At 37.6% G+C, this 24,093-nt stretch overlaps 2 protein-coding genes across 2 annotated transcripts; one reads left to right on the forward strand and one right to left on the reverse strand.

Annotated features, from left to right (window-relative positions):
• Nucleotides 1–16,881: 16,881 nt before the first annotated feature.
• LOC119083835 (integumentary mucin C.1-like) lies at nucleotides 16,882–18,252 on the reverse strand. The gene has a single exon (XM_037193638.1). The coding sequence runs from the start codon at nucleotides 18,189–18,191 to the stop codon at nucleotides 17,013–17,015; it is 1,179 nt and encodes a 392-aa protein (XP_037049533.1). The 5' UTR covers nucleotides 18,192–18,252; the 3' UTR covers nucleotides 16,882–17,012.
• Nucleotides 18,253–20,039: 1,787 nt separating this feature from the next.
• Nucleotides 20,040–20,951, forward strand: LOC119083845. Its single transcript, XM_037193651.1, has 2 exons — nucleotides 20,040–20,617; nucleotides 20,686–20,951. Exons 1-2 carry the CDS (start codon nucleotides 20,233–20,235, stop codon nucleotides 20,835–20,837), a joined length of 537 nt encoding a protein of 178 aa, XP_037049546.1. The 5' UTR covers nucleotides 20,040–20,232; the 3' UTR covers nucleotides 20,838–20,951.
• Nucleotides 20,952–24,093: the final 3,142 nt, after the last annotated feature.

Consider the following 24,093-nt stretch of genomic DNA (forward strand, 5'->3'; position numbering starts at 1 on the left):
AAAAAATCGGACAACTAATCCCAGGTTCACAACTAATTCACTGTGCTTTAATCTAATGCAACCAATTCACTGCGTTTCGTTCCAATCAATGCAACTAATTTACTGCATTTCAATTCGTCAATAGGACATAAAGAACAAGCAATTCACTGCCCAATTCAGAATCCCATTGCACTAGGCCGATGCGACGCATAATAATTCGCATTATGATTATGCTTCCCTTGATGCGCATTATGCTTCCCTTCGTACGCATTATGTTTCTCTTCATTCACATGATGCTTCCAATCGTTCGGATTATATTTCATTTCGTAACTCGATTCGTTCTTGACACAATTCTTGACACTTTGAGCGATGTGGTAACCATTGTGTTGACGTAAGCTTCAACTTTTTTCCAAGGTCATTGCAAGCAGTTCCTTCATTAATCAATCCCACTTTTCTACATAAACCACTGTCCTCGATTCCAGATTTTTCCAAGCTTCCTGTGCTGTGGTGACGTTGGCTAGGCATGGGCGATAATGATAATGATTAATCGATAATCGATAATTATTGATATTTTGATAATTATCAAGATATTGATAATTCGATTTTTCGATATTTCTGTCCGAAAATCTGATATTTATCGGTTTATTCCAATATATCTGTATATTATCATGAATTTTCAGATAAATATCAAATTATCGATAACTATATGATTATCGATAATTTCTTTCGATTGATATTATCGATAATTTTGAACGTCTCCCATCCCTAGTGTTGGCAATATACGAAAAAACACTTTCATCGATCAACAAATTTAGCTCCGAGACCATGCCTTCAAATCCCGTTCAATTTCCTTGGGTTCAATTTCCGACCCTCATCAGGTTTCTTATCAATGCAAGACCACAAATCCTTGATGACCAAATAAGATTTGCACCCGACTTTCCATGTATCGTAGTTCAAGCGTCCTTTTAACTTGACGATTCGATGAGACAATAAGAATTGCGACATGATGTTGTACAAAATCGGATGTTGTGATGAAAAAATAATCAGCAAAAATTTTTGACAGAGATCCTAGCAACTCATCATACAACGAATCATAGCAATCTATACACAGCCTATATATGCCGTGTAAATTTTATGAAATAAATGAATTATATTCTGACCTTGGTCGAAGACACATCTTGTGTTTATATGTAGAATAGAAATATCTCTCCATAACTTCTTTCGCATTGTCATGAATGTATTTGTCAAATGTCTCCTTTTGTATCGCTTTGTGTTGTCTTCAAATTCCTTTGCGATCCGAAGAATGAATTTATCAAAGGACTTGAAATTGTGATGGACAATTGTTGCTTCCTATACAACAACATATAATACAAACAAATATACGGCTCTCCGATGGGATCACCTGTATCACCACATCTAGCGGACTTGGTCTTAGAAATGCTCCAAGAGAACGTGATAAAAAAACTAAATTTCGGGTTACCGTATTTCTACCGATATGTCGATGACATTAAGCGACAAAAAGAAGGAGATAATGGAAAAATTCAACAAATACGACCACCGATTGCAGTTCACAATGGAAGAGGAAACCGACAACAAAATCGAATTTTTGGACACAATGGACAGAACGTGCGAACCAACTGGTACCACAAATCGTCATGGTCAGGTCGCCACCTGAACTACAAGTCGCACCTCCCTATGATCTACAAAAGAAACACCATCGCAATACTCGCACAAAAAATTCTCGAACTAGCGGCCCCAGAATTCCACACGGAAAACTTCGAATTACTAAGGAAAACACTGAAAGAAAATGGATATCCAGTGAAACTAGTGAAAGACATGATCCAACAGACAACGGAAAAACACAACAACGCCAGACTGTCAACCACCTTGCACAAAGAAGCACGAGACAAACAAAATATGGTACCGATTCCATATGCGAAGGGACTGTTTGAGCATCTGAAAACGGAAATGAAGAAACACGACATCAAACGGATGGCCAAAGCTGACAACAACCTACAAATGTCGATCTTCAGCAAAGTCAAAGACAAAACACCGATGTTGGATCAAGCAAGACTTGTCAACGAAATACCCTGTACTTGTGACAAACGGTATCTAGGCAAGACAATTCAACGACTAGGAGCACGAACACGGAATTGAAACGGGAGACGAAGCACACAGCGGTCTAAGCGAACACATCATCAAAATCGGACATAGGTCCCGATGGAGTGGTGTAAAAATCGTCTATCAAAGAAAACAATCCGAAAAAACTGAGAATATTAGAAAATATTGCCATTAAGAAAGCGACTGGAAACAATCTCAATCGACAAGTTGAGAGCAAATACTTACCAATTGCGTATACTAACATCATTTGAAGCAACGAAGAAAACGAAGACAGCGAAATCAACAAATTGAATGGAACAATGTAAACCCTCGGCTGAAAGAAGGTGTCATTGTGAATTTTGATTTGATTGACAGAAGGAGAAGAAGAAGAAGAGTGTTTGTCGTGTTTGTTAGTTAGCAAAATGACGACAAACTGTGATATTTTGACGAGATTCTATTAGAATTAATGATTTTTGTGATAAGGTACGTCCAAAGACGTTATGTGATTAGTAACGTTAGTCTACTGATATGTTTATTGTTTTAGCCATTGAAAATGCCAGCGAACTGTTGGCGAAATATTTGGTAAATAAAAAACAAAATTGCGTTCACGAGTAACAGACTGAAGAGGCGCCAAATTTCAGCCGCCGAAAAACGGCAGCTAGCCCCATAAAAACCAGTCGCCACCGCCGATTATTTCGGTCGGCTAATTGCAGCTAGCCGTCGTAAGCCGCCGCCAGAGGTTTAAGTCGTCTAACTCGTCGGCTGGTGTATATTTTATCAATAAAAACAAGAATATACCACAAATCAACAGTTTAAATTAAATTCATTTTTTGGGACAATACAGTCACTTAACAATGTACCCGTAGTTTTAAGACGAATCGATACAAGGTTTGCTTGTAGCCTAAATTTGTTGACATTTTAGGACCGAGGGCGGAGACGAAATTATTCATAAACAAGGTCGGCAATATCGTATCCGCATCATATCTGGTAAAAGTGGGCGTATCGTTTTGTATCAAGAAGTGTTGGCTTTGAATAACAATAATAACTGTTTGTATGGTGTTGTTGACTACTACCAGAAAACTCGGAATTTGTGTCAATTTTGGTGAACTATTGCGCTTTCTCGTAGTATGTTACACAAACATTTATTATTTTTACGCAAAGCCAACACATTTTAACACAAAGCGATGGTCCCACTCTTTCCCGAAAGGACACGGATACGAAGGTATCTTGTAGCATTTGGAGTTCGCACAACCTTCTTGCAACGGTTGTGCAACTGACGTTGTTGCGACGTTGCGCAAATATTTTCAGATCGGTTCGCCGTCTATATTTCATTTACAAAAGTGTTATATCACCGATGAAACCATAAACCGCTTAGGACAATTGCAAAAAGAGCAAATTACGTCTAGAGCCATCGATCTCTACGTTGTGTCACAACCTTATAACAAAAAGATAGTTTTTCGTATCATGTTGAATGTATTGTTGAATGTACAGTTACCCAATTATATTATGACTAGGGTTGTGGGATTCATTACTTTTACATCCTACACACTTCCCACATTCAATTGAACCAACGAATTCAATTTTGATTTTGTCGATTGGCACCATTGACATACAAGTGGTTAGTTCTCATTATCTGCTTGTGGTGGCATCATATACTTTGCGTGTCCAAGCAGTTAAAGAAGTGCCAGGTAGCGTCAATCAAAATTCTGAAAGGACAGTTTAGATCACATCTGAGTTGATCGCAAAGGCAGTAAGCAATTTATTACCAGCCAGTGCATACACTCCACCTGTAGTAGGTCTTCCCATGACCGACATTAGTACAGCATAACAATGATTTTAAATAATTATTTCTTGAGTAATTGCCGAAAAACTGTTCGCGGGACCCTCTGACAAGCCTTCACTTTTGAACGCTTTGCACCGAAAACAAACAAAATTAATCGCCACAATTAAAGGTGCGTCTTCTCTAGAATTGAAAGACGAATCCAACGATCTATCACTCATTTGAATTGGAGAACCAGTGTTCCCAAAGTTAATGAAATAACCTGCAGTTTTTGCGATATCACGAAAAGCTTAAAAATACACTGAAATGTCACTTCGCAATCTGTTGACAAATGAACAATGAAAATGTTATGAAAAGAATCTTGCATATGTCATGTACCAAGCGGATATCAAAAACGGTGGAGGTACAGGCGATCGTCATTTTGTTGCACAACATCTTATGATTAGAATTTTGCTCTTTTGTCCAATTTAAACTCAACAATCAACACACGTTTTTAACGGTTTTGTTGGTTTTCTTTATGTAATTCGTTCCATTCATTCTACATGTATTTCATTAGGGTTTTACATTTCTCCTATTTCACACGAATTTCCTTCTCACGTTTGAAAGATCAGAAAAGCATTAGTATTTTACATGACTTGGGATAAAAAGATGAAAAGTATGGTTTTCGTGTGAATTTTGTTGATCCGAGGCGTAGCCGAGGTCAATAAACACGCGAAAACGAGACATTTCATCTTTTTATCCCGAGTGGTTTTTGCATGCTTTGGAAGTCGAAATTAGTGCGTGAAACATGAAAAGTACCGTTTTCGACGCATGTAGCATGTAAAATACATATAGTGCACACAAAAAACCTTCTAAATTGCTTACTGCCTTTGCGATCAAGTCAGATGTGATCTAAACTGTTCTTTCAGAATTTTGATTGACGCTACCTAGTACTTCCTTAACTGCTTGGACACGCAAAGTATATGGTGCCACCACAAGCAGATAATGAGAACTAACTACCTGTATGTCAATGGTGCCAATCGACAAAATCAAAAATTAAATTCGTTGGTTCAATTGAATGTGGGAAGTGTGTAGGATGTAAAAGGAATGCATCCTACAATCCCATAGTCATAATATAATTGAGTACCTGTAACAATGTTGGCAAATAGTTCACAAAAAAGAAAAAAGACAAAAAAGACAAAAAAAAACAAATTTACAATTCATGTAAGTAAGAGCCGTAAGAGCATGCTCCTGCTTCTTAAATATATTGATCATTGGTGTGGGTTGGGAAGTGTACTGGCAATGTTACAAATAAATATATGAATAATTATAAATATTTACGACCTTCGCGAGTAAGAGCATGCTTCAAATGCTCTTGTACATCCTTTTTGTATTGATTATCGGTGTAGTCTGGGAAGTGTACTCTTACACACTTCTTAATCAACTCATTGATTTGTGTTAATTTTTCAAACGAAGACTTGTCGTGTGTGCCCTGCCAAGTATACTTCATTGCTACTTCGACGGAAAAGGCATCGAATTAAAGTGATATCCTGAAAAAAGATTTTGATATCTTCAAAAAATGTTTTTGATATCTTGAAAAAAGATTTTTGATATCCTGCCGGCATCATACAGAAAAAAATAAATTTTGATACCTTAAAAAGATAATTTTGATATCTTGAAAAATGTGATGTGATCTCTCAAAATTGATATCCCCAAAAATAATTATGATTCACCGAAACTCGAAATTGATACCCAGCAAAAGGAATTCTGATATCTACGAAAAAGGAATTGATGACCCGGAAAAAGAAGTGTGGTATCACCAAAAGATATTTTGATAACCCAAAAAAAAGAAAGTGGTTTCATGGAAAAGGAAGTGTTATATTCATAAACGAGCCATCAGAACAGTCGGAGCGTTTGCTGCGACTGAGCCCCGTACAAACCCGTATATCTATTGCGTACGTGACCCTAGTGCGTCTGTCACCCTAATTTGACCGTAAGCCTATGCGCCGGTTAAAGTAGTTAAAGTAAAATTATTATGTAATGTGTACATCTTAGAAATTGCGCATAGCGCAATTACGAAGCCCCGTACGACGTTCCTTTCAAATAAAACAAAAATTTCAAATAGCCCTAAAATTTTAATTTATTGAGTATAAATACACATAGGGCCTAGTATCGGCCTCAGTCCGAGGATCCAATTTTTTTTTTCAACTACATTCTATTCGGCCTTTGATTACCTTCCAAATGAAACAAAAATTACGAAAAACGGATGAAATTTGCTCGAGTTATATGTAAAATACACATAGGGCCCTAGTAGCGGCCTTAGTCCAAGGACCCAAATTTAATTTTTTTTCAACAACATTCTATTCGGTGTTCGATTATCTTTCAAATGAAACAAAAATTACGAAAAACGGATGAAATTTACTCGAGTTGTATGTAAAATACGCATAGGGCCCTAGTAGCGGCCTTAGTCCGAGGACCCAAATTTAATTTTTTTTCAACAACATTCTATTCGGCCTTTGATTACCTTCCAAATGAAACAAAAATTACGAAAAACGGATGAAATTTGCTCGAGTTATATGTAAAATACACATAGGGCCCTAGTAGCTTTTCACTTCTAAGGCCCTAACTCACGGTCCACTCACCCGATTTTAAAAAACTTTTTTTTCCTGGATTGGTATTGACAATACCTATCATTTGCCGTGTCATTTACATTTCCATCGTTTATTTTGCCATAAATATCACCAAAAGACCTTAAATCACTTAGGTGGCCCTAACTCACGAAGGGCCGACCCGAATATGCCCATCTTCGAACTTAGCCTCACTATTTTGACTATCTTTCAGGGAAAAAAAAATTTTTGAAGTCGGATTTGATTTACTCAAGATATCGACGTGACGGACAGACGGACAGACGGCCCAAATTTTTATTGCAGATTCGTCATCTATAAACATAGGCAAACACTTTGCCCTTACCGTCTGCTTCGAATTCCATCAATTACACACGGCATCGTAATCCTATAAGCCCCTTCGTACTTCGTACGGGGCTAAAAAGAAAATGGTAACGCGGAAAAATAAATTCGATATTCTCGAAATAGAAATTTATAATCAGGAAGAGGTATGTCTATTAGAGTGCTATTTGCAGTATATAGACTGAAGTAGCCGCCAGATTTCTCGCCATTTCGTTTTCCTTTTTTTTGGCGAGAAAATTGGCGGTGGTTACTTCAGCCATCGGCCTAAATTAGTCCCCAGTTTTGTCGTCAAAGAGCTTTTTTGAAACTGGGAGCCAGTCTATAATTTGGTTATATAAATTTAAATTTTATATAACACAAATGACACAATCCAATTATTTATTAGACGATGTGAGAGAAAAAAAATTGACTCCTTCGCTTCGCTCCGGGGCAATGGGCCGGATCGCACGGCGTGTTAAAACGCTTTTTATGTGCAATGAAAATTGGTATTCATTTCGTAAAAAGATGAATTCTGTAGGGACGAACTAAACTCCTTTACGTTACATTTCGTAAAAGGATGAATTCCCTAGGAACGAACTTAACGCTTTTACGGCGAGAAGACTTACACAGACTAATTATTAGACGATGTGAGAGAAAAAAATAACTCCTAAGTTACCGACACCTGGTAAGTGTTTCCAGTTACGCACACGGAATTTTGAAAACCATCACATTTTCTGTTTCTGTGTTTTAAGTTTCTGATTTCTCCATATAAAAATAGGAGAGCGCGATAGGCGTGTATGAAAATTATTTTTCTATGATATTAAATTTATTATTTAAGGACTACGTTCTGTCAGTCTTTGTAACTTCTTTGGTTTGGTTTTGGCGATGGGTCCCGCACTGGATTTGCAACTCTTTTTGCAACAATCTATTTATTTATTCAAAGCGAAAAAAAAGACTGCTCGCATACGGCGCAGTCAATAAAAAAACGATCTTTTCAATCAACAAATATTACAATAAATAAAAATCATCCGCTCTATTACTTCCTAAAGTTCCAAGAATACATGCCGCATTGCCTCTTTGTATAGCAATAGAAATTTTCTGCAACAGATAATCTTTGGAACGTGGCTCCCCTGATGCTCTCTTCATCAACGATCCCAACTTGTCAATAAATTTCCTTGTTTCTGGACCCATGCAACCTAATGATTCAAAGGCAAGGGGGGTAAATAAATAGTTTTCTTTAAGACGTATATAATGATTATGCTTAAATCTCTCCGCTTTATCTGCAATAGACCCTGCTTTCTTAGAGGATTCACTTGTATGAAGGAGCCAAAGTATCACGTATTGTTACATCCCATAAAAGTGATTTTCCATGACTCCACGGAACTACTGTCATACCATCAGGTCTTTTACCGTCGTCTCTAGAAATACCAGGTGGTTGCAAAATATTGGGAAATCCTGCAGAGGAAAATGCATGACCAAAAACATTATTGACAGAATCGTGTTTAGCAATAATCCCTATCTTTAATTTGCACGATAAACCATGCAAACCGTCCTTCTTAACCACAGCACCACAATTACACTTGTACTCTTCACACAACTGGGATCCTAAACGAAGACCAACAGCAATTCTCGCTGCATTGTTATCTAATAGTAAACCTAGTTGACTCGATGGGACAACCTGCAGCCACTTTGAAGATTCTTTTGTAGATGACGCAAGTAGTCTAGCACGAGTAACAGGTTCACTAGAATCTAACATCTCGCTAAAACTGCTCCTAATCACCGGTAGGTCCCAGTTTCGTTGCACCTTTCTCATTTCATCATTATCTGGAATAAAATCGTTAGGAATGGTATCTACTATGCTTGAAATGTCATCATCAATTATTCGCAAATTAAATTTACTCAAAATTTCATTCGACAAATCAGATGATGAATACACAGATGACAGATAGGCAGGCATTGCCAAGTCTTCAACTTTCCGAATCCCCAATCCACCAAAAACTAAAGGAAGAGAAGCTTGATCCCAAGCAAAATCTGACAACCTAACATTCGTAATCGCCTCAAGCGTAGAACGGAAAATCTCGTCAACACTTTTCAAACGATCGCGCAGCGAAAAAGTCCTGCAAGTACGCAACAAATAATTAAACCTACAGCTCCCCAAAGACTTCCTAAAAATGCACAAAGCCGGATGAACATCCATTAATTTCAAACGGTCGCACATTATTCTCAACGATTCAACCTTGGAAGAAAAAAAACCCTCTCTAAATCTGACTCAAAAATCGGAGTTTTTTTTTTTTTTTTTCACATGCAACTCTTTTGCAACTCTTTATTTTTGCGTGTAACTCTTTTGCAACTCTTTTTTTCAGAATGTAACTCTATGCAACTCTTTTCAGTGCGGAACCCCTCGGGGTTTGGTCTCATTTTCTCATCTGTGATGTGAAAAAAAAATATTGTCTGGTTATCTTTATTTGTTTCAGACATCAAAATTATTTGTTTCGGACATCAAATTTGTTTTGGACATCATGCGGAAAGATATCAAAATCTATTTTTTCGACAATCAAATTATTTTTTGAGGATAAAAATTGCCGAAAACGCAGGATATCAAAATTATTTATTTGGGATATCAAATTCTTTTTTAGAATTATCGATAAAAATACTTCTCGTCGGAAAAAAGATGTTTCAATACTGCGTATGTGGACTTTCGTTCAGTATCTCCACCAAATGATACATTCGTCGTTCAACAGTCGGAGTGAACAGACGTGCTTTGTAATCGCTCATAAAATTAAGCAGTTAGCTAATTTAAAAAAAAAAAGTATCAAAACAATAATGTAATATGCATACACTCCAAGTGCAAGTGCAAGTGTTTTACATAATTAAGTAATATCATAATAGTGCAGTGAAAAAGTTAACAATAACAATAAATTGAACATGTTCTTGAACTAATTAAACAAACAATTATAAATTAACCAAAACAGAATATGACAATATAGTTAGTGAAAATGAACAACTTAAAAAGTTAAATGATGATAATGCAAAAAAAAATAGAGCTCGAAAACTCTATCAAAACAATTCAATCAAAAAATGCGGAAACTGAACACCGTATAGAATACATCACCTATCTCGAATGTTTAAAAACTCAGGACTACCATTGACACATAAGTGTTTCGTCAAAATTCATTCCAATGCTAAATTACAAAACAAAACATTAAAACGATTCTCAATGAAAACACTAGCTTAGCGATAGTCACCTACTTAAAACATCGGTGGTCACGAATATACAGAATAATCGGTTAAATCCTACGGTTGAATAAATTAATTTAAAATAATAGATCGACGGTCGATTAGTAAAAATAAAATATTAACTGAAAGAAGTTAAAAAAAAAGGAAAAATCCTGAATGAGTCATTGATACCAACTAAAATTGAATGATAATCTGATTAGACACGAAATTCAAATGACGTTACTGTAAACAGTCGAAAGCATTACACAGTCCGTTTGCTTATTCAGACTGTTTTTTGTCTTTTTTACCGCAATCATCTCTAGAATATCTTTTTTCTTTTACATGCAACGAGAGCTTATGCAGAGAATGAGAAGAATTTTCAGAAAATACTGCTCAAGATTGATTATAAAAATGCATTCAATTCATTCGAAAGAGACGCGCTGTTGTCAGAAGTCCGTACTGTTACACCATCGTTATTCAAATATCTCTGGCAATGTTACGCGAACACGTCTTATCTCTCATTCAATTCAGTAATTATCGATTCACAAGTTGGAGCACAGCAGGGTGATCCTACTGGTCCATTGACATTCTGTCTAGCAATTCATCCAATAATCGAAAAGCTCAAATCTGAACTGAATTTATGGTACCTTGATGACGGCACTTTGGGTGATTATGCGGATATGGTTCTGGGTGATTTTACCTTGCTGATTGAATTATCAAAGAAAATTGGACTAGAAATCAATCCTTCAAAATGTGAAATATTTTTCTGTTCTGGAATAGTTGATGACGAAGTTGTAAAGAAATTTCAATCAGTGGCACATGGAATTCGTGTGACATCGAAAGAAGAGCTAAACCTTTTGGGTGCTCCAATTCTAGATGAAGGTTTCAACAAAATGTTAAATGCACACACTGCGTACGTTCTACTGAAACACTGTTTTGCAATACCGAAATTGACGTATTTCATGCGCACAAAGCCCACTTGGAAATTCAAAAACTTTTTATCAACAATTGATAACGGGCTCAGACAAACACTAGAAACAATCATGAACGTTAGCCTAAATGAGACACAATGGTTGCAAGCATCATTACCAGTCAAATTTGGTGGTCTTGGTATTCGGCGTTTTCAAGATATTTCATTTCCTGCCTTTCTCAGCTCAATCCATGGAGTAAGCGTTCTTGTCTCTCATATTTTACAAAATCCAGATGAAAACCTTACTTACATTGCGAATGATGCATTACTGGAATGGAACTCTTTCAACAGTGAGATTCCTGAGGCAAAAGAGTATCAGAAAAACTGGGACTTAATAAACACAAAGCGTATAATCACCGAAAACTTAACATTCACACTGCCATTGGACATAGCAAGATTTAATGCGCTTCAACACAAAGAATCGAACGCTTGGTTGAATGCGTATCCGTCTCCAAACATAGGAACTTTCATGGACAACAGCACATTCCGTATATGTATTGCTCTTCGGCTGGGTCGCAAAGTTTGCGAAAAGCTTACTTGCTCTTGTGGTTCAATCGTTCATGAAAATGGATTACACGCTCTAAGTTGTCCAAAGAACACCGCAAGCTGGATTGCAAAACATGGAGAAATGAACGACATCATTCATCGGTCTATAACGTGTATCAATGTGCCTTCGAAATTGGAACCGAATGGGCTTTCGAGAGACGATGGGAAACGACCCGATGGTATAACATTAATTCCATGGGGAAAAGGACAGTCAATGGTTTGGGACGCCACTTGTATCGATACAGTAGCTGACAGTTACATACACCTATCTCTAACGCAATCAGATTCAGCAGCAGAATTTGCGCAAAATCGAAAGCATGGGCTCTATTCGTATATAAAATCTCAAAATTATAAGTTCGTAGCATTTGCAGTGGAATCTTTCGGACCATGGTCAAGCGATTCGATCAATTTAATTAAACAAATCGGCAAGAAATTAATTCAAACGACTGGAGATCGCCGCTCAAAGAATTTTCTAATTCAACGAATTTCTTTGGCAATTTAAAGGGGAAATGCCAGTTGTGTCCAGAATATCCTTCCGTCTTGCAAACAGTTCTGAATTTTTCAAACAAACCTTTAACGTACGGTACAGCAACAATCGGTAATTTTTCTTTTTCTTTCGTTGAGTCTTTTTTGGGTTTACGGAACTTTTCTTGTGCTGCTAAGATCAAATTTTCCACCAATTTTTGCGGGTAAAGATTCCTTGCCAAAGTTGATCTTAACAAATCCAAATTCTTATTGTGGAATTCCGGTTCTTCTCAGTTAATAAGGTGACAGTGTTCCGTTTGTACGTTGACGGTAAATGCGATTTAAAATTCAAGTAGTGTCCGGACCAAGTATCCTTGTGATACCAATCGGTTTTGATGCTTCGGTTGTCTCGTATGCACAACACTTCCAGAAACGATATTCGTTGATTTAGCTCTTCTTCCACTGTGAATTGGATGTGCTTGTTGTATTTGTTATAAGCATCTTTCATCTCGTTCGCTTTGTCTGCTGGCACTGCTGATCGGTTCGAAAACTCCAAATGGAACAAGAGCTGGAGTGTATGCCACCGAAACGGGGCTAGGCAATTCCTTCCACCTGGGAGAGATCGCCAGCGAGATTTGCTCAAAATGGACCGAAATCGTATTAGAAGAGTAGAAGAGGAGCGAATACGGGACATTGCGGGCTGAATCGGCACATGAATAAGTTGAGGCTTTCGGACACTCCGAGATGTTCCTGCGATCTAGAAGAAGAAACGGGTGCACACTTGATATGTGATTGCCCCAAATTTCTTCAACGAAGACGCAGGATGTTCGGAGACTACGAGGTGGTTCCAATTGCTGCAATAGGACCTGACATCTTAGACAGGTTCCTATCGGCAACAGGAAGGCTGGCCTGATTTACATGATGACCGGGAATGGAAACAAAGGATCAACAGATCTGCGTTTCGAGATCTTAAATGATCGTCCCAAACTGATAAATCTAAATCTATCTTCACGCGATGATACAACTTCGCTTAGTTCATTGATGTCTCCAAAATTACCATCACATCGGATTGTTCGGTGACATAAAAGTGATTTAACAGTCATAAGAGGACCTCCTTTCAAACATTTTGTCAATCTCAAAATGTTTTTTTTCGCTGGTTTAATGACACGTCGATCACTTTATGCTGGAGAAAATTTTAAAAGTCCCAAATCCAAAACACATTCAAAATTTTCATAGAAAAGTCGTAAAATTCCAAAGTTCTTACTAGTGGAACCTCTGGATGAGGAATTGGGAACATAATTTACAACAGAAACAACTTCCTACATCATAACAGCAAGTTTCCTAACAGAATAAAAATGTATTTTTGGTGAAAATCTTGAAAATTATTATTTTCTGTATACGTGAGAGTGTATTGGTGAGCTATGATATGAATCGGTCGGTAGGGAAAGCAAACGGTAGAGAAGGAAAGTAACGGTTGGGAAGGAATGCACCAACACACTCTCACTATTACAGAAAAACATCTTTCAAAATACCCCAATACACACTCGATGTGTGTTTTCGCTTGGGCTTCGCCCGCGCGTGCACACACATCTTGTGTGTATTGGGGTATGTTGAAATATACTATTTTTCATTCCAAGCATTATATGGTAAAGATAGGGACTACTTACATACCTTATTTCTGTAGAGAATTTCATGGCGAACAAATCCTCGTTTAATTGTAAAAATTATATTTCACGAGTTATCTCATTTTGAAGCTCAACTTTTTTTCTGACATTGCGGAAAAGCTCGGATAAGTCGTTTGAAAATGGAAAATTCGGAAAACAAAATGTATCAAAAAACGAGCCGTCAGAACAGTCGGAGCGTTTGCTGCGACTGATCCCCGTACGAACCCGTCTATTGCGTACGTGACCCTAGTTTGTCGGTCGCCCTACTCTTACCGTAAGCCTACTGCGCCCGTAAACGTCGGTAAAGTAAAATTCTTATGAAATGTGTACGTCTTAAAAATTGCGCATAGCGCAATTACGAAGCCCCGTACGATGTTCCTTTCAAATGTTACACAAATTTCGAATTGACCTAAAATTTTATCAGTCCTAGGACCCAAACTTAAATATTTTGAACAATTAACCTAAATTACCTATAAATAAACAATTTACTGATAAATATGCTAGTATATAGCTCAAAAGAACTATCTACACCGTTATATAGTTCAATATATGTATATTTATATGTAGATATCAGGGCCTATTTTAAGGAAATTAAATTTCCGAAAATTCTTAAATTTTCCATCACATTTCGTCATTTTATCTAAAAACACAACAGATTGCTTCGTAAATGTTGTTTTTACTGCCTTTTTAGTTGTTTTTCATATCTTTGAGCTTAACTTATTACTTTGGAATGAGATCTAACAGAAAACAAAATTTAGAAATTTTAAGATTTTTTTTTGAAATTTTGGAAATTTTTGGGAATTAAATTCACTCACTTCCCACTATATCAGTAACCTTGTAAGTATCATTTTCACCGATTTATAATGTTTTTACAAAAATCCAAAATGGAGGCCGATGGCCATTTTGTTAGGAGGTGGAAAGTAGTAGGGCTGCTTAACATTCGTTAGTACCTTTCAAAAAAAAATGAAATTCGGTCAAATCTTACTCGAGATATTAGCAAAAAACACCACCTTCACTGTACGGCCGAGTAGCCACATATAAGCTGACTCCAAGAGACCTAGCTTACGCTCGGGCGAACCGAATTTCATAAACTTTTTTTTCCCTGATTGGTACGGTCGTATGAGTTCGCACGTTCATAGGTAGTTGTGACGTAGGTCCTATACTAAAAAAATACAAAAATTTGTTTGGGGACAAAGCAACATGTGATGTGGTGTAAGCACACTGTGACAGTAAGTGGACCTTTACACAAAGCCGTATGCGAGATTTCCAATGCTGCATTACGACGCGAGATTTAAAAATGTTTATTTATAAAATCTTACCGTTCTTCGAAGTTTTTGTGACTGGTGAAAGGTGATCAAAAACCGAAAACTTGTATTTTTCTTACCAAAATTTCTCGAGGTATACGAGCCATACAGGGTCGTGTGGGGTGTCATTTAAAAGGTAATCACATGTACTATTGAGCCGAATGGAGACTCATTGGTTTTCGAATTAATCCACACTGAAATATGTGCAGTTGAAGTTTTCAACCGAAATTTTTTTACTCCTATTTTTTTCCTACTATTAAAATGCTATTTGCAAAAAATGTAAGAAACTTAACATGCAAAAATCTGTAGCTGTGGAAAAAACCATTCAAATTTCAAATCTGTTAATGCGCCGGTTAATTAAACGCATCCTTTACTATCTGACAGATTGAAATTTTGAAATGTCACGAAATACTAAAAACTGCAATGAAAGTCTAGAACAGGTATGGTCGATCGGCGAATTCGTCTTAAACGCACTCACATTTTATGTCAAAATAATATGAAAATGAGTGCGTTTAAGTACGAAAATCAAATTTTTATGTCCTCCAGGCGGACAATAGACCATACCTGTTTTACACTTTCATTGAAAAACTGTGCATTTCATTTTTGAACAAACTGTAGGGTCTTTTTTTTCTAAATTTTTGAAATTATGTTCTCCGGAGCGTGAGCTAGGTCTCTTGGAGTGAGCACTTATCTGGCTACTCGGCCGTACAGTGAACGTGGAGTATTTTGTCAATTTCTCGAGTAAATTTTGACCGAATTTCATGAATTTTTTTTTGTTTGAAAGGTATTAATGAATGTAAAGCGTCGGTACTATTTTCGGTTTCCTAACAAAATGGCTGCCGGTGGCCATATTGGATTTTAATAAAAGTGATATATATTGGGAAAAATGGTACTTAGAGTGTTTCTGTTAACATGGAAATAATTTGTTATGTGTGTGGGGTGTTTCAGGCATTCCATATATGGACATCTATATATATCTATATTCACCTATATTGAGCTATATAAAGGCATATAGAGCTATATAATAGCATATTCATCTGTGAAATGTTTATTTACAGTGAAATATAGGTAAATATAGCGATATATAGCTGTCTATATTGCCTCCGGCAATTTATTTGTATATGATAACAAGGCAAAGAGTGGATAATGTAAGTCATTTTAAAGGGCGAATAGCTTTTCAGTAGAGAATGAAGTAAAAGAAATGAAGAGTTTCACAATAAATGCTTTTGATACGAATATGTGTTTCGTACGGATAGAGAGTGGTTTTGGCTTCTAGGGTCGAAGTCCTTTCTAGGTACCTATAAAAAGTTCCACTAGAAAACACGCCCGATTTCGGTAGCCTGTTTTTCAAAAGAATCCCTCTAAATGGATTTTTGTTTGAAAAGCATCGCATTTCCGCACACGTCGTTGTGTGTAATCACAGTAAATATTTTAGAATCTCCCGTCCCAGTTAGAGGGATTGTTTTGAATTTCGACTGACCGAAATCGGCGCTATTTTTCGGGACTTTTTTATTTATGCCTAGTTAGGCCTTGGTACCTAGGCCTCAAAAACGGTCTCAGATATTTTTGATCTTCCATACCTGGCTAGTTGTAAGTGGCCAAATGTCGAAAAATGGAGTTTCGTAGTCCGGATTTCATTTCCGTAAGGTGTCGAGGACACGGGCTTGTATGGGCTCGTTGGAAAGCTGATGTCGAGTACTACCGGGGCAAATATTAGAATCTTTTGTTACTCCATGATGAAATTGTTCATCAACACGGGCAAATTCACAAAATAAGAAAAAAAGTGTATGGGGTGGGGAAGCTCCGACTTAACTGACCATCGTTTTGAACTACCCTAAGGTCCCTCTATTTACAGCAATCAATTTTTGGGTACATTTTCGGTAAAACTTTATTTTTGTTAAAATCACGCAAATGCGGATACACAAAAACCCTATTTTAATATTTTACAATCTATTTGATTAAATAATTTAATTACAAATAATGTACTTTAGTGCTTCAGGCCCACTATATATCACAAATTCATTAATTTCTAAAGAAAGAAGAGATCTGATACGACTGGTTACTTCAGACAATTTGAGTGCCAGTATTCCACAGCGCCATGCCATCCGCGTTATAGATAACAAGGTTCCGATCCGGTTGGAATATAAGTAAAGCGCTACCTTGATTATGAGTTCCACTGTTCCACACAGCAGTGCCACTACTTGTGTAAATGACCAAATTGCCGTCATTTTGGAAGACAAAATAGTTTCCTAGGCCCGTTGTTGCAGTATACCAAAGCGCAATATTGTTACTATCGTATATTACTGCGTTTCCATCTTCTTGAAATACAAAGAATCCGCCCGGAACGTCACATCGATTGCCCATAACTATTTCCTGACCTGGTGTCCACTGGCAAATTTCAGGAGCGGGTGGTGTGCTTGGAGGACCTTGAGTTGTTGTTGTAGTGGGTGTGGTTGTAGTTGGTGCAGTTGTAGTGGGTGTGGTTGTAGTTGGCGTTGTTGTAGTGGGTGTGGTTGTAGTTGGTGTTGTTGTAGTGGGTGTGGTTGTAGTTGGTGTGGTTGTAGTTGGTGTGGTTGTAGTTGGTGTTGTTGTAGTTGGTACGTGAGTCCCACTATTCCATAAAGCTACCCACTCTGGTTTATAGATCACAAGATTCCTATCCCGTTGAAATATGAGCAGATTGGCACCCTGGTCATGAGTCTGACTATTCCACACTGCGGAACCTCTAGCAGAGTACATTACTAAGTTGCCGTCACTTTGAAAAACAAAACGGTGTCCCATTCCAGCTGTATCGGTGTTCCACAGCTGTACATTGTTGCTATCATAGATCACGGCGTTTCCGTCAAACTGAAATACGAACAGGCCATCTGGAACGACACAGCGATTACCCATAGCTATTTCTTGGCCTGGTGTCCATTGGCATTCATCTGGAAGGGCTGGTGTGCTAGGCGTTAGTTCCGTGGTCGTGCTGGTGCTGAGAGCTGTTGTTGTTGTTGGCGGTGTTACGGTCGTTTTCTTGTCACAATTGACATTTCTCGGCCAATCACAATAATCCTTCGCAGGATTGAAATATAGTCCGTTGGGACATTGGAGTTCAACCAATTGCCCATGAACACAATGATAGAATAAGCGGCAGCTACTTGAATGTACGTATAAGTCTCCATGAATACAATCGGAGAAAATTAATTTCACTTGAACAAAGATCGCAACTACTGCCAGCGCCAATTTGCTTTTTGAAAACATTTTTCGTTAGTTTAAATTCAACTATTAAGCTTACAATTCAGGAGGATTAATAATGAAAGTGATACTGGTATGCTACCTGTCCAATAGCTTATATACGAACGAAATGGTTGTTGTTTTGTATTGATAAGATTAACAATTGTAATTGACTGACTGACTCGCGATTAACTTCTGGCTAATCAATTTCATGAACCACTTGACTTTGAAAATGATAACTTAATCGCAAGACCGGACATGTACCAATACCAATTCAGACCAACACCAGAGATTTTAAAGTTTTTTCAAGAAAACAATTGTTGAAATTTGGACTCTTATCTCTCAGCCCATTGCATTATCGAAAGTGCTAACGGATATAGCAGGAAGAGACATTACACTTCATAATCACCACATCATTGTCTCGATTTACAGCACCGCAGTGACAAAACTTCAAATTGCCTGTAAAGTCCGAGACCCTCCTAATAGAACAAAATGACAAAGAAAAATGGAACACCTAGTTCGCTAAAGACTCATTCATTGGAACTTGTGTGTCCAAGCAGTTAAAGAAGTACTAGGTAGCGTTAATCAAAATTCTGAAAGAACAGTTTAGATCACATCGCAAAGGACTTTACAATAATTTACAATAATTATTTCTTGAGTTATTGCTGAAAAACTGTTCACGGGACCCCCTGACAAGCCTTCACTTTTGAACACTTTGCTCCGAAAACAAACAAAATTAATCGCAAAAATTAAAGATGCGACTTCTCTAGAATTGAAAGACGAATCCAACGATCTATCACTCATTTGAATTGGAGAACCCGTGTTCCCAAAGTTAATGAAATAACCTGCAGTTTTTGCGATATCACGAAAAGCTTAAAAATCCACTGAAATGTCACTTCGCAATCTGTTGACAAATGAACAATGAAAATGTTATGAAAAGAATCTTGCATATGTCATGTATGTACCAAGAAGGCGGATATCAAAAACGGTGGAGGTACAGCCGATCGTCATTTTGTTGCACAACATCTTATGATTAGAATTTTGCTATTTTGTCCAATTTAAACTCAACAATCAACAAACGTTTTTAACGGTTTTGTTGGTTTTCTTCATCCAATTCGTTAAGGCAGGAAAGGCAGCCGGACTCGATTACATGCATCCGGAATTCATACTGAATTGCGGCCCGAAAGCCACCGAATGGCTTACACGTTTTTTCAACGATATCCTACGATCGAAAAATGTCCCACCAGCATTCAAGAAGTCAAAAATCGTGGCTATTTTGAAACCAGGTAAAACGTCTGACTTGCCTGAAAATTACCGTCCAATCTCGTTACTATCCGTCACGTACAAACTGTTGGAAAGAGTCATCTACAATCGATTAAGTCCAACAATTTTCGAACACACTCAAAAGGAACAGGCAGGCTTCAAACCAAAACGAAGCACAACCGAACAAGTGCTTGCACTCACAACATTCATTGAGGCAGGATTCGAGCGAAATTTGAAAACGGGATTGGCATTGATCGATTTATCTTCAGCTTACGATACCGTGTGGCGGCACGGTATGTTATATAAGTTCATTTCCATCATCCCCTGCAAATCTATGTACACCCTGCTGAATAACATGCTAAGCAACCGACATTTTTATGTGTATTTGGACAGTGATGTTAGCCGGCAAAGGACTCTAAACGATGGACTACCGCAAGGAGCTGTTCTCTCGTGCTTGCTATTCCTGCTATATGTGGGAGACGTACCAGAACTTCAAAGCAGAAAATTCATTTTTGCAGACGATTTTGCTCTAGCAGTACAAGCAAAAACGTTCATAGAGTTGAATTTCGCACTCTCTCGCGATCTGGACATTATGCGTCGTTATTTCGAAAAGTGGAGGTTACGACCAAATACCAGCAAAACAATTGTTTCGGCTTTCCATCTATGCAACGTTCGAGCGAAAAGAAAACTTCGAGTAATTTTCAACGGTGTAGTATTAGAACACGACTTCTTCCCGAAGTACCTGGGAGTAACGTTAGATAGATCGCTGACGTACAAAGAAAATAATTCACGAACGGCGTTGAAAATGCAGCCCAGAATCAACCTCCTAAAGAAACTTGCTGGGACGTCTTGGGGTGCCAATGCCACTGTTTTGCGTACATCAGCACTGGCACTTGTTTACTCTGTGGCTGAATACGGATCTGCTATTTGGATAAAGAGCGCCCACACAAACATCATCGATGTCGCATTGAACGAGGCTCTACGAGTGATAACAGGCGCAGTTGCATCTACACCAATCGAATGGCTACACGTACTGGCTAACATCGAACCGCCAGCGATTCGAAGGTACAAAGCTTTTGCCCGAGAATGGGAAAAAATCGGATCAATGGATGAGCTTCCTATCCACGACGACCTGAACAATATACCAGCACCAAGACTGACCTCTCGGCATCCACTTTGGAAGACGTTAAGTGACATCACAATGCCTTACCAAGCGCATAGAGAATGGAAAAATATTTGGCATCAGATCAATGTTCAGAATATGGAATTGGTACCCGATCCGACTATAAGGCTAGCTGGATTCGATTTGCCGAGGAAGGCATGGACACGATTGAACCGAATACGAACCGGACACGGGAATTGCGCGAAGTGTTTATTCCAATGGAACCTGGCCGATTCTGCTGGTTGTGACTGTGGCGAGCCAAATCAATCAATGAATCACATAGTGAATGATTGTCCGAATCGAAAATTTGTTGGCGGTATGGAAGGGTTACACCGACTAGACGAAGGGGCTGCAGAGTGGCTTGCAGGCCTGGATTTAATGATCTGAATTTAACTAGTTTTGATTTTAAATTTTGACTAACGATTTTGTAGTTTGACTCAAGGATTGATGTATGGAGCCATACGATAAATAAATCCAATTCGTTCCATTCATTCTACATGTATTTCATTAGGGTTTTACATTTCTCCTATTTCACACGAATTTCCTTCTGATGTTTGAAAGATCAGAAAAGCATTAGTATTTTACATGTATGGTTTTTGTGTGAATTTTGTTGATCCGAGGCGCAGCCGAGGTCAATAAACACAGGAAAACGAGACATTTCATCTTTTTATCTCGAGTGATTTTTGCATGCTTTGGAAGTCGAAATTAGTGCGTGAAACATGAAAAGCACCGTTTTCGACGCATGTAGCATGTAAAATACATAAAATGCACACAAAAAAAACCTTCTAAATTGCTTACTGCCTTTGCGATCAAATCAGATGTGATCTAAACTGTCCTTTCAGAATTTTGATTGACGCTACCTGGCACTTCTTTAACTGCTTGGACAAGCAAAGTATATGGTGCCACCACAAGCAGATAATGAGAACTAACCACTTGTAGGTCAATGGTGCCAATCGACAAAATCAAAATTGAATTCGTTGGTTCAATTGAATGTGGGAAGTGTGTAGGATGTAAAAGTAATGAATCCCACAACCGTAGTCATAATATAATTGGGTAACTGTATAAATAACAATCTCCGCATCTACCTAAATGGAAATTCTGTTCCACAGTCAGAATCAGCAAAATATCTAGGTCTAAATCTGGATAGCAAACTTAACTGGAAACATCATGTAAAACAAAAATCTCAACAAATGGAACACAAAACGCGACAAATGTACTGGTTGGTTGGATATATACAAATCGATATTCGCACCAATCTGGATGTACGGCTCAGCGCTTTGGGGCTGTGCTAAGAAATCGAACACAGATATAATACAAACAAGTCAAAACAACTTCCTACGCATGATCACTAATGCTTATCGTTACGTGACAAATAAGGAAATACACAGAGATTTAAAAATTCAATGGGTAGCCGACGTAATTCGGGACAACGCCATAAGACACGAGAAGAGACTTCTAAGCCATACCAACGTAGAAGCCATCCTATTACTAGATATTACAAATGAAGTAAGGAGACTAAAACCAAAGCTGTATACTTTGGGGAGGTCACGCAGATGCAGATACGCGGGTTACACACCACGTTTCATACAAAAAAAATCACCACGCCATACAAATTCAATTTTGGTGAATTTGTTTGTATGTAAAAGGTGTGTTCCCGCGTATCCAATAAAATGGCGATCTGCTTGACCTCGCCAAAGTATACAGCCTTGACTAAAACGAGTTAAATCACACGAACTGACCTGAAGAAGGATGCTTACAGCACATTAATTTGGGACTCGACCATTGGGTCGTCAATCCTGCACACGTCTTACGTCTTATAATTACGCAAGTAAAGGGGAGATGTACGTACAATTCAACACTAGTAATAAATTAACCAATAGTTAAGATTGTACTATGCATACCAATAAAGGTGTATAAAACAAACAAAAAAAATAGTAGATTACGTTGGATGCTGCGAAAGTAATTCATTACACAAGGACACAATTTTGTGATACGAGCAAACTCACGAGTAAGTTTTTGAGCAACAAGCTTCGGTAACTGTTTTCGAGGCAAGTGTAGAGTTTACATATCCGAGCCGAAGAGGAGGTATGCACCTACACTTGTCGAGAAAACAGTTACCGAAGCTTGTTGCTCAAAAACACCAGTGAGTTTGCGAGTTATACAAAATTGTGTCCGAGAGCAATGAATTACGTCGCAGCATCCAACGTATTCTGGTTTATTGCCTGCTCATGCGAAAATTGACTATTACACGGCTGTTCTGCAGAAATTCTACATAAATTCAGTATCTCAATAAACCAACACCAACAAAATAAAAATAAATCTGTTCTTCCGATAAAACGTTTACAAACAAATCTAGTGTGCTGACGAAATCGGCTCACACGCTACACGTCTCCTAAAATATTGATCCCGAAAACAGCACTCGTGTTACATTAGTATTGTCCCAACAGTAGTTACAATTGCGTTGGTGACATGTTGACATTGAATAGTTTTTCGCAGTAGAGTAATTATACCTAGAGAGGAAATTTGTACGACGAAATGTGGTCCCAACATCAGTTTGTGTAAGATACACATTTCGTATAATTTTACACCAATACATGTATACGTTCGGTTTTGATAGTTCAATTTGCCCCTCTTAATTAAGAGGGCAAACACATATACCAATAAACATTTCGTATTTGATGTTGGGACCACATATTTTACGTAATTTTGTTCGAAATTTCCTCTCTAGGTATAATTACTCTTAGAGTTAGTATCGATGAAGACGCATTGTTTGTGCAATTATTTTGTTAGTCTAGTCCTTTTTAATGTTTTCAAAAATATGTGCAACAAAATGTAGTGTTTGTACTATAAGCAAAAGCATTTAGTGTTACAAGTGAAAAATACAACGAAATGTGTGGCCATAAAGTGTTACTTCGGAACATCAAAATTATTGTTACAATAAATATGGCCGACAATTCTGTGTTGCGAATTCTTCTAAAAGTATGTTGTAACCAGATTACTTGCGCAACAAGTTTTTCTGAAATAATTGTGTTCATCGATCAATATTTTTGTCAAAAAAATGTTATTTTAGCGACACTTCTTACATTCTTTTTCGATCGATCGATTCATTCAACAAAAAAGATAAAATGAAAGCAAGGCAAATTTTACTTGAAGGAACTGTCAACTTGAAATAAAACCCAAATATCCCTAGTGTAATGGATCACTTTCGCAGGGGGTAAACAGCCGTGTAATAGTCAATTTTCGCATGGGGCAGGCAATAAATATATTTTATCACATACGCGCGGTGTTCGGATGTCAAAATTACATCACTAGAAGTTTAATTCAAAAATTACACTTCAGGTCTATGTTGTTGTCTCGTTTTCGCTTATGTGATAAAATAGAGTACACACTTGTCACTTCTTCGTGACAAGTGTGTAATACAGGGACTATTTTGAGAAATCAAATTCTCAAAAAATTCTTAAAATTCTCAAATTTCTCAAAATTCTCAAATTTCTCAAAATTCTC

The sequence above is a fragment of the Bradysia coprophila genome, unplaced genomic scaffold, assembly GCF_014529535.1.
Source record: "Bradysia coprophila strain Holo2 unplaced genomic scaffold, BU_Bcop_v1 contig_70, whole genome shotgun sequence".
NCBI lineage: Eukaryota > Metazoa > Arthropoda > Insecta > Diptera > Sciaridae > Bradysia > Bradysia coprophila.

Coding starts and splice junctions, on each gene's coding strand:
- LOC119083835 (XM_037193638.1), bottom strand. CDS start 18,191: ATGTTTTCAAAAAGCAAATTGGCGCTGGCAGTAGTTGCGATCTTTGTT.
- LOC119083845 (XM_037193651.1), top strand. CDS start 20,233: ATGCAGCCCAGAATCAACCTCCTAAAGAAACTTGCTGGGACGTCTTGG. Junction 20,618..20,685: donor TCCACTTTGGAAGACGTTAA/GTGACATCACAA, acceptor ATCAATGTTCAG/AATATGGAATTGGTACCCGA.